Source organism: Schistocerca serialis, chromosome 4 (assembly GCF_023864345.2).
Source record: "Schistocerca serialis cubense isolate TAMUIC-IGC-003099 chromosome 4, iqSchSeri2.2, whole genome shotgun sequence".
In the NCBI taxonomy this organism is placed as follows: Eukaryota; Metazoa; Arthropoda; class Insecta; order Orthoptera; family Acrididae; genus Schistocerca; species Schistocerca serialis.
Genome location: NC_064641.1, coordinates 222,911,547 through 222,923,552, shown reverse-complemented (window position 1 = coordinate 222,923,552; position 12,006 = coordinate 222,911,547). Strand labels below are relative to the sequence as shown.

Genomic DNA, 12,006 nt, shown 5'->3' with positions numbered 1-12,006 from the left:
AAGAATGAAAGCAACTAGACAAAAGCATAAACAGTTTTAATTTTATGAATTTGTCATGCTTTTGAATGAAGAAGTCTAATTTTCTTTCTTTAAGTTTGCTGTGACAATGTTAAAACTTTATTTGGCCTTAAAAGGTAGTTGCCTCTACACTTTTTCCTCTTAAAATTGTTTTCGATATTTTGTTGCAAGGTGGAAAGGTGGCTTGAAAAAGGTTCAATGCAGCAATCTTCTTGATAACTTAGCTACTCTGCTTTGGACTCAATAACTACCTCTTTTACTAATGGCAATTATGATAGTAATGAGGGCATTACCAATGAAACTGCTCCAAAAGAAAGTAGGCAAGTTGATGCTGTTTGATTATGTCACTTTAAATTTCAGTTACTTTAAGAACTTTTGGGTTACTCTTGAAATTATTTTTTGAATCAAATAAACATTATTTAAAATAGTTGTCATTTTTGTTGCAAATAATCATCTTAAAGACTGTTACATTAAGAATGTACTACAGAAACAAATCTGGGTATCTACGATAAAGGAGGACATTAACATGAGTTCTACTGATCAAAATGATTAAGAAACGCTGCTGCAGAGCAGTGGTTGCTATTTGTCCTGTGTAATCAAAGAGACAAACAATAATTTGATGGAAGAGTTTTGCCAAAGAATAACTTTTGTCTTGGAACACCCAAACAGTTGATTGCTGCTTCGTTTCCACATTGTAAAAATATAGTGAAGTCTCACATCCCGTTAGGATGCTGCATTTTCTCAGTCAAATTTTTTGCTCATTTGCTTACACAGGAGCCTATTTTTGAACTTTGGGCAAACTAGGCAAAATACACCAGTATGAGATTTTTTTACAGCAAAATGCATTATAGTTCATTGCTGATAGAAGTAGCTCCATGATGAAATTCTGCAAATCAACTGTAATGTCTTTTCTGAATTACCAAACATTGAACAAACGGCCTTCATGGAAAAAAAAAAAATCATTCAGTGAGAATGTTCACATTTCATAGCTCTGTAGCACTGCCTGGTGGGTGATGGTATAAACTTCAAAAGTGACTATTGTAGATCACCCTGCAGAGAACCCATAGACACTTGGAATTTTGAGAAGTTTTTTGAAATACATATTTTCATTAGCGTCTTCATCATTATTTTCACTATAATGATACAAAACAGAAATATAATATTAGGAACAAAAACAAACTCAACAAAGTGTTTAAGGGATTAACAATAGTACAGGAATGAGTCAGATACACAGGTTCACATTTATTCAACAACCTAATATAACATATTAAATGTCTTGCAATAACTGAATTAATTACATAACTCTATGTTGGGGAACTGTTCATCTCACTGACGATTATTTTTGTAAAACTCTTAAAATTAATGCATTAAACTACAAATTATTTATTTGCACTGTAATACTACACCATTTAATTAAGATGTTTCAAATACTATTCTTAAATAAAATGTACATCCTCGACTTCTTTCCATACCTCAGAGACCATTCAGCACAGAATGTATAGAAGATGATCCATACAGACAGTCATTCTCTATGTCTACCATCCATAAATGAAATAGAAAATATAAGAAATAGTACCGGTATATTATTTACAACCTACAGCATACCATATAGTGATATAGTGGCTCACTGACCAAAAATTTAAATTATATACTGCCAACAGAAAAGGATGAGGGGGAAAGGGAGAAGAGTGGAGGTGGGATTGGAAGAGGAAAGGAGTCAAATGTATACACTCCTGATTACATAATTTGTAATGAAGAGAAAAACTCATAGTAGGTCAACAGAAAATTACAAGGAAATGTAACACAATGTGATGAGAGTAATTGCAATAAATTAATGAGAAGTACAAATATTAGTACCAAAAAGTGTAAATCCTATACACATTTTGAAAGACAACTTAAATTTTACTAGAGAAAAGGATGTATAATGCTGTATAAAGGAGAATCAGTATACTTACCTACAACAATGTTTGCTTTCATGTTGTAGCCATAATCGAAGTGTACCATTGTCAAGTATGTAACATGATGAATGAAAAACAGAAGACTCACTGCTGTCAGTAACATTGTTAGCAGATTAATTTTCCCAGACACCATCCTGAAATACGAGAAAGTCAGTCAACAAAGTGCTATAGCATTATTAAAATTATACATGACAGAAACATCTTTCTGGCATCTTACTCTAATAAGTGCTACTGATCTATCTTGTAATGTGCAAAAACCTTCAAAAAAACAAGTTATTCGTGTATGAAAACTAATTATGAAACATTGTGAAATTTGCAACACCAAGAAAGATAGATCTAACTGAAATGAAGTTCATATAACACATTAGATACATGAAATTCACAAATGATCAGCATTACAGGACTGCACATTATCTTCAACAAATTGATATGGTGTCTCCACGAAATGTTATTACAGCCTCTCAAAGCCATAGCAAAAAGAATCAAGGAGAACCTGGACATCTTCCTAGGGCATCTCCCTCCACACAGATTGCACGTCACAAAGCATCAACATAGATTGCCGTAGGACCACAATGAACACGTATCTGGTCAATCATATCCCAGGCATGTTCAATGAGCAAAATGTTAGGTTGACATGCAGGGCTTGAAAGTGGTGGTAAATGCTTCCAGCCGAAATATGAAACTGCCCGAAGGATGGGCATTACTGCAAGTTCTAAAGCATGAAGTTCCTTCCCATCCCAAAGTGTATTTTACCACCTACCCCATCTAAGAAATATAGTGGTCCTGTAACTCAACAAAACTTTTCTAATTTATTTTGGCCTACTGTGAACAATTATTGTTGCGTGCTTATCTATTATAAACACAATGCTGTACCTGAGAGGTAAAGTGGCATTATGTTCTATAACCAAAATTTCAACTAAAGACCATATTTTTAATACATCTACATCTATACTCTGCAACTGACCTTACAGTGGGTGTTAGAACGCACTCTGTGTAACACTGTTGCTTCCCCTTTTTCCTGTTCCAGTTGTGTATGGTTTCACAGCAAGACGAATTGTCTTTACACTTCTGTGTGGGCTTGAATCTCTCCAATTCTACCTTCATGATCTCTCAGTGATACATACAGAAGGGTCCAGAAAAATGTAGACAGTCTTCGATAGTTAACATCTTTGGAACAAAATGACATATTATTGCAATTTTGCCCGGTAGCATAATCCACTGTTTTCTGAAAAGATCTTGGTGTGCATTTTCCAGCCTGTAGATGATAGTGTAGCAATGAATGATGTAAGATTGTTGTCTGAGCAACACACTGAAGTGGTACTGGAAGTATGAAAACATAATGAAGGCACAACGGCAATGGCATAATGTATACAGAACTCAGCCACCAATGCATATAATTTATGGTATTCAAGATAAATTTGAAGCTGACAGAAATGTTCAGGATGTGTATAAGGTAAAGTCTAACATCAACAAGTCTAGCTGCCAGTGTTGCTGTGTTGCAACATTTTATTAAGTCACCTAAAAAATCTGAGGAGCTGGAACGTAACCTAACCTAACCTAACCTTAAGTAAGCTGATCAAGTGTAACAATAAATTCTGAATGCTGCTAAATGGAAAGTGTACATTCCAAGATCGCTGCACGCTATGACCGAGGATGACCCGGATCGAAAGAGAGAGTACTGCAAGCGGTTTGAAAACACTCTTCGCAAGGGTGAATGTTTGCAGGGATGGTTATCTGGTCTGGCAAGGTGCAATTCAAACTGAATGGTACTGTAAACTGCCACAACTGCATGCACTGGGCTCCTGAAAATCCTCAAGTTCACAAGGGCAAACATGTTAATCTACCAGGTGTTAATATGTGGTGTGCTCTGTCATCATGAGGTTTGACTGGCACATTCTTCTTTGAAGATATTTTAACTGGTGATGTGTATCTTCATATGCTACAAACACCAATTTTATCTGCCACTTGAGAGGTGTTTCGAAATGAAAGATTTTATGTACAATAAGATGATGCTCTGCCTCACTAACATAGAGATGACAGAGCTTACGTGGATGAAAGTCTACCTGGATGATGGATAGGGCAAAGAGAAGCTGTTGATTACTCACCATGGTCTCGAGGCCTGAAACCTCTTGACTTCTTCCTATGGGGGACCTTGAAAAATGAAGTTTCTCAACAGAACAAGCTACTGGAAACCACTGAGGCATCCTGTGCGGCTACCACATTGGCACCACTGACAGCTGTAGTTTGGTCAGCAGTTAAGCAGCATTGATGTTTGGCTGCTAATGGCAGTCATTTTCAACACACAAAATAACCTCCCTTCCCCCTCTTGTGCAAGAATTTTACTGGTATGTCATTTTGTTCCATTAACATTGACTATCAAAGAGTGTCTATATATTTCTGGACCCTTCTGTATGTAAGCAGAGATAATGGTTGACTCTTCTGGAATGTACAACCTCTGAATTTTAAGTTTACCACACCATGATTCAAGACACCTATCTAGTAGTGTCTGCCAATGGAGATGACTGATTATCTCTGTCACGCTTTTGTGCTTACTAAATGAGGCTGTAATGAAACGTGTGGCTTTTTGGAACTTCTCTACATCCTCTATCAAACCTACCCGGTACAGATCCCAGACTGATGAACAATACTGAAGTGTAGGTCAAACAAGTGTTCTGTAAGCTACTTCCTTTGTTGATGGACTACTGTAGTATCATACTTAAGACTGTGCATTTTGCGCTGTAGGTTTATCTCTGCTTGGAGCATACGAATCCAAAGCTTCTATATTTCAATCATGTTTTAAGGCTTCATGCTACTATCAACTTGACTTATTGGTTATCACGAAGTAATAAACCACATTATCAGTAACGTCAAAGTCTCGTTGTTGTTTGCTGTATGCTGCACTGACTAAAAGAGAAGGTACGTTTTGTGTAGCTATCTTGAGTTAATAAGCACACAGAGTGTTCATCAAGTTATACTTCCTAGTTTCTCAATCCTGATCTATGAAACATTTAAGTAGTTTTATGGAGAGATTTAATGCCTATCATTCACTTTGAAGGAGCAGTCAAATTTATAATGTGTTGCACATTAGTATCTTATCTGTTGTTAGCTAACTTTCACAATCATTAATCATTTTTTCATTTGGCAACAATAGAACCTGCACTTATGATACAAGCCCATTTCAGGCTTAAACTGAAGTATGGATTTTGGGAATTTAGATAAAATCTTGGAATGATTAAGACTCAATCACAGATGGCTAATATGGATTCTAGTGTTCAAAAAATAGTCGGGTCAGATGTCATGTTGGCAAGTCAGCACCATAATCCATGCTTTTAAGACACACAAAACACAACACATTGGTGTTTGCTAGAAAGCACAATGAGATACCAAGCAAAAAATATCCGATTCGAGGGACCTCACTCAGATTCTGGAAATTACTAAGAAACAGGTTGTTGTTGTTGTTGTTGTTGTTGTGGTCTTCAGTCCTGAGACTGGTCTGATTCAGCTCTCCATGCTACTCTATCCTGTGCAAGCTTCTTCATCTCCCAGTACCTACTGCAACCTACATCATTCTGAATCTGCTTAGTGTATTGATCTCTTGGTCTCCCTCTACGATTTTTACCCTCCACGCTGCCCTCCAATGCTAAATTTGTGATCCCTTGATGCCTCAAAACATGTCCTACCAACCGATCCCTTCTTCTGGTCAAGTTGTGCCACAAACTTCTCTTCTCCCCAGGTTTTTATTGCAACTGAAATTAAAGTACTTTCTGCTAAGCAAGATGTGCTATAGAAAGAACTATCAGATGAGACAGCTGCTTTGTAGCTCACATCTGCTGGCATCTGCAGTCACATACAGACTGTGCTATCAGAAACAGTTCAGAAGTTTGCATCTAAAGCAGATAATCTCTCTGCCCAGCAAGAGATGATGGCATGCAACAAATTTGAAATACAGCGAAAAATCTTAGCAGACGAGTTCACTACTTAGGCTTCAGCTCAAGATGAACAAATTTTCCAGTTAGTTGACATAAAAATACAAGAAGCCACTGGTAAGATTTCTACGGAAACCTCAAAGGTAAAAAATCAGCCAGACAATAGTGAACTGTAAAACACAAATGAAAAGCTAAGCCAAGATCTTTCACCATGGCAGAATGCCTTCAGCAACCAATAAGAGGAAATGAAGAGAGAGTTATTGGAAGTATGAGATATAACAAAGGACAATATGTCTAAGGCAGGTTTGGAGGAAAATTTTTCTTCCGAGCCAATGTAGAGAGAATTATTGCAAGTGCAATCTAGGTGCCATGTGCAGCATCATATAATTGGTCCTGTGATACATGTGTGCTGCCACATTTCGCAAGTATGATGAGGGAAGAAAATCTTAGGAGGCAGCAATAATTTCAAGTTTTCATGCCGGATAAAAGATGCGTGCATCCTGTTGCTTTTATATGAACGTTTCATGAACTGATGCCACATTCGTGGTTGGATTTGCAAGGAACTGTTTTCATGACAGGCTTTATTACGGGTTAAGTAGCCTTGTGGACTACAGACACTGCTGAGTATTGCCAAACTTATGATGAATTTGAATGGGCATTCTTGGCCAAGTACTGATTGTTGGCTGTACAGGATAGGTTGTCTAATGAGATATTCAATCCCGAGCCCTTCCAGATGCGCCAAGGGAGCCTGCAAAATTTTTTTAGAAAAGTACCCAAGTAAGACCAGATATTGGGATAGTTCAATACCACAACATGTGGTAGTGAGGATATTAAAGTCAAAACTATTCATTCATATTTGGGAGAAGTTAGTCAGTGTAGCCAATCTAAAACAGAAGAATTTATGCTAGTGTTAGACTTGATTCATTTAATAAACAAAGTCATCTTCCCAGAATAGCAATTACGGTAAGAACAATCACCATGATCACAAAAGAGTGCATACAAAACTGTGCAAATAATCATGGCCCCATGAAGATGAATGGTGAGAACCATAATGGTAATAACAACAATAATATGATGGTTGTACCAAAAGTAAGGTTCCCAATGAGCTACAGCCTCGAGAGAAGGTGCTAGGCTAAATCCAACAACAGTGCCACGTGCAGTGGTTCCCCCACTCTCGAGCCCACCCATCCGGGATTCACTATGTTGTTCAGTGTTGGCTTGGCAGCAGTCAGAGATGGAATGGAAGTGTTGATCGCCGCTCCCACCAAGGGCGAGGTTTGAGCAGTAATCTGGTTTCTCCATGCAAGGAGTTACTGCCTGTGGAGATTCATGGTTTATGGTGGAGATTCGTCGGCAACTGACTGAGGTTTATGGTATCTGTTCAGCATGTCTGCAAATGGTGCAGGGCTTTTGCTGAAGGTGGCATGGAAATTCACGATGAAGAATGGAGTGGAAGACCACCAGTTTCGGATGCGATTGTCCAGAAGATCAACAGTCAGCTGCTCAAAGATCAGAGGGTCACTGTCCGTGAACTTGTTGAACACATTCCTGCATCTTCCCATGGCACAATTGAAAGAACTTTAACAGAAACATTGGGTTATTGCAAGGTGTGTGCTCACTGGGTCCCCCGGATGCTGACTGATGGACACAAGGAGCAACACCTTGATTGTGCTCACAAGTTTCAACAACAATCTGAGAGGGGAGGCAAGAAGAAGTATTTGTTGGACTCTATCATCACAGGAGATGAAACAAGGGTGTTTCATTACACCCCCGAAATAAAACAACAATCTTGTCAGTGGCATCACTCCAGTTCAATGGAACCAAAGTAATACAAACAAATGCAGTCAGCAGGGCAGGCTATGGTGACTGTGTTTTGGGATCAGAAGGGGGTGGTACTCATCATTTTAAGCAACCAGGGACAACAATAAACACAGACAGATATTGTGAAACATTGACCAAACTCCTGCGAGCAATCCAGAATCACTGGAGAGGACAACTGAAGGAGGGACTAGTGCTTCTTCACGACAACGCTCGACCCCATGTCACTTGTCAAACACGGGAGCTTTTGAAGAAATCTGGGTGGACTGTTATGCCCCATCCCCTGTACAGCCCAGACATAGCCCCCAGCAATTATCACCTCTCCCCCAAGCTAAAGGAACACTTAGGTGACAAACACTTCAAGAGCGATGATGAAGTTTGAGCAGAGGTTACTCACTTCCTCAACAGGTTGGCGAGAGACTTCTTCGACTTAGGAATACAAAAGCTGGAGCACCGTCTTCAACAGTGTGTCAAACAAAATGGAGACTATGTTGACAAATAGACAAAAGTGTAAGCTTTTCAACATTGTATAAATTAATAACAATAAACAATGTTTTCTATTTGTACGAAGTTTGGGAAACTTAGTTTTAGTACACCGCTCTTAGAAATAATTATGGGAATAATTTATTCCAACAGGAACAGTTCCTAGTGGCACTACCAACCAGCCACTTATAACATGAGTACTAACTGGCAGAGTTCTAATTCAGATGGAAACAAGAACTGATGGTAACTGATGTCTGTTTCTGTGCTGGAAAATTAAATTTGGCCACTTGTTGGTATAAACACCTGGCTGAAGATTGGGTGTGAGGATTCAGTTAATTTATAAATTTATTTATTGCTCATCTTTAGCTCCAAGATGTTTGCAACCCCCCGTCCCTTCCCCACTCATTGATAATCCGTCTTATGTCTGTGGAAGAGCTCAACTTACTACCAAACCCAGGACTCAACTTCGATGTATAGAGAAGGCTTTTCTTGTGCCTTTAATTACAAAATGTGATCAGAGGTTACTCATCCAGTTATGAACAAACAGCAAACTTTCCTCCCCCCCCCCCCCCCCCCCCCCCCCCGACAAAAAAAAAGAAGAGTATCAATACATCAGTATATCAGGATACACATTACTGTTATACTCTCCTGGTTGTTGGTCTTCCTTGACCCCATAATTCGTGTAGAAGATTCTTTTACACCTCCAGTTACTTGCCAAGTACAGCTTTAACATTCTGGTTATGCCATGGAGCCCACACAGAATACCTCAGACGAGTAATAGAACATACAAACTAGATTTGCTCCTTAATAATTCCTCTTACATAATAATTACAATTTTATGTTCTGGATAATTTTTCTGGACAAACAAATGAACAAATCATCTAGCTACTAATAAAGCTTTCTAATAAAGATTTAACCCTCAATCAATGAAAAGATTTATTTCCAAAAACTTTGGTTGGTTGGCTTAAAGGGACGATACTGTGAGGTCCTCCTGCCAGGAACAGGCAATTCAACAAAACTACACAGCAAAGAAGGGCCTAATGCATGAAAGAAAGAAAACCCCAAGATCTACCAAAGGTCAAAAATGACTAGAGAAAGGATCAAGGAAGAAGAAAATGGGGAGAAAGGCACGTGAAAGTGCAGCTGGAGGCCTCAAAATGCAGAAAAAGTGATGGAGGACATAACCCCACCACTTACACGAGGCACCAGAGTGCGACGTGCAGAAAACCTCCACGATGTTGTATCCCGGCGAAAAGTCTACACCTGCGACAGCCATACTATATCAAAGATTTCTCATGTCTATCCAAGCCAAAAGCACAAGAAAACAAACTGCAACAAAGGCTCTTCTCAGTGTCAACAGAATTTGGATGAAATATCCATATTTTACAGATAAATGTAGAAGAACTATCAATAACACAAATGTGAGTACCTGAGCAAACTGGCCATTGATCATAATACCAATAATATAAAATCTCTCCAAGAACACAATCTAAATGAAGATAATATAACAAAGAGTGTAATGATAGGATACCTGCCATCACCAGTACATGGCTCTATCACTTATGTAGGAAATGGCCTAGCTTATATTGACGGAGCGAGTTGCCAAGAGATCTGCGACATCAAAGCAAACACTCTGGAGCTGAGTGGCTTAACTGTTGTTTCACTCTACAAACCACCAAACACTTAGTGGCCCACTCCAGTCTTACCCTCAGTATATGTATATATCTAAGAATATACTTATGAGATCTCAGCAGCCATCACACTACCTGTGATTATAAAATAGTGATGATAATGGAGAGCAAACTAGTAGAATGGCAAAAGGAGAAAAACTCTATCTTAGTTATGATGCCAAAGAAATGAACACCTTTCACTCTGCTAGATGATACATTGATACCAATCCTGACCTGTGCCTTCCCTCCACTGATGAAAACACACTTCCTCTCAGTTGAGCTAGAAAATTGCTTAAAATATAGCTTCCCAAGAAGCGAGCACTGCCCCACAATAATCAGTACAGGATTTGAAATACTTATCATAAATCCTATTAACAAACCAAGATCGAATTTCGGAAAGATAAGTGGAATCAATATATTAAGGAGGTCAACAACAACTGATGTTGGATACCCCCAAAAGTATAAAACTACAAGAAATTTGAGAGTCTTGACTGGTGCAGCCAAATGTAATATACCATGACGGCTCAGGAAACATTACATCCCTTGCTGGGATGATGCAACAGAAAACATGATGCAGAATACCAACACACAGTTATTTCAGACAATGTTTGAGAAGACAGAATGCGGGCTAATAGAGGACTGACACTGAGGCCTTGTCGAAATGTCTGGCAAAATGGTCGGCAATAGAGCCAGGGCTGGTGAGAATAACACCATTCAGGGAAATTCCTGGGACACCTGTAGGAGGGTGGTGTCAAGAAATGTGCCTGACCTTTGCCCATAACTATGAAGTGGGAATGTGGAGTCCTATGGCAGCGACATATCGTTCCCAACAAATCTGTTTCTGGTGTTCAAGAAGATAACAGGCTCAGGTATGAAACCATTTAAAGTCCAGGAGATGGTTGAGAGACAGATGCCTTTTGCAGCATTGTAAGACACAATGGTGGTCTTTAATAGCCACAGGAATTTCAGGGATCCACCAAGGGACAGTCTTCAACTGGGAAATAAATCCAAGGAAACAGCAATCATCAAACCAACAGCTGACAAAACGGCATCAGTCAGACTCCATACGGACTCATCAATGCCATTTTGTGGTGGAGCAGTTGGAATGGCAGCCAAGGAAAAGACACCCCGGTCAGCATTACGAATGATCCACCTGTGTGTCCAGGCAACTGATACTTAAAAAAAGATAAGACAGTTGAAAAATAATCACTGTAGCATGAACTGTCATGAATTCCCCATTGAACAGAGGGAAAAAATCCAGGGCTACGATTTTGTAAGATCAATCGCTGAGAAAGTGCCATGTGCCACACTAAAGTATGTGGGGGCCAAAGTTTTAAGGCGGCAGAGGTCAAGCCCTGCCCGTGGGTCTTCAATTATCCTGCCCCAACCAGTGGTTGCAGTACCGCCTCACTGAGGGTTACGGACCTTAAAATCCTCAAGCAGAGGGAATGAACTGTGAAAGGAGGGCAAAAAGAACAGGAAGTGTAGGAGGCCAGTCTGAGGGGAGACAAGACTGCATATCATTACTGCCAAGTCTAAATGGATCTGAACAGTGACCGCTACCAGCACAGTATAAAGAGGAACTCAACACCTAACAATTTCCATGCAGACCAATATACAGACATCACCGGAGGTTCACAAAGGGCCAATCTGGTTCTGACAGAAGGCTCAAAAATAACAAGGAGTCGTAGAATGAGTACCAACAAAACGAGATTCCTGCAGTACAACTTGAGCTACAGAGGACAGAGAAAGAAGAGATTGCGATTCTGAAAGGCAACAATAGTAACCATTACAGTTCCATTTGAGGAGAGTAGTATAAGAGGTCAGATGGATATCGAATGGGCAATAATCAGTCATTGTGCTGAGTTAGTGTCTGTCACCAGTAAGGATGGAGTGACATTCATGAATGTAAGTTCAGACCCTGACTGAGAAGGAGGAGGCGACACCCACTACGATTTCAGCAGGGGGGGGGCGGGGGGAGGCCTCGTCTTGAGACTACTACTACTACTACTACTACTACGGCTTCTTGTCCAGGAAACACCAGGGAGGAGGGTTCGTAGAGGGGAGCCCTATCTCTGACAGGGTGCTAGGGAGGAGTGTTTATTTTCCAACCAAGAAGAAGGAGCAGTTCTG

The 12,006-nt window shown here is 39.6% G+C and overlaps 1 protein-coding gene across 2 annotated transcripts in view; it reads right to left on the bottom strand.

Annotated features, from left to right (window-relative positions):
• Positions 1–12,006, bottom strand: part of LOC126473333 (post-GPI attachment to proteins factor 3) — a 115,667-nt gene that overhangs the window by 71,795 nt on the left and 31,866 nt on the right. For both annotated transcript variants that reach the window (XM_050100319.1, XM_050100318.1), the window contains exon 5: positions 1,974–2,110. In XM_050100319.1, coding sequence (XP_049956276.1) covers positions 1,974–2,110 — 137 coding nt within the window. The remainder of the gene's footprint in view (positions 1–1,973; positions 2,111–12,006) is intronic.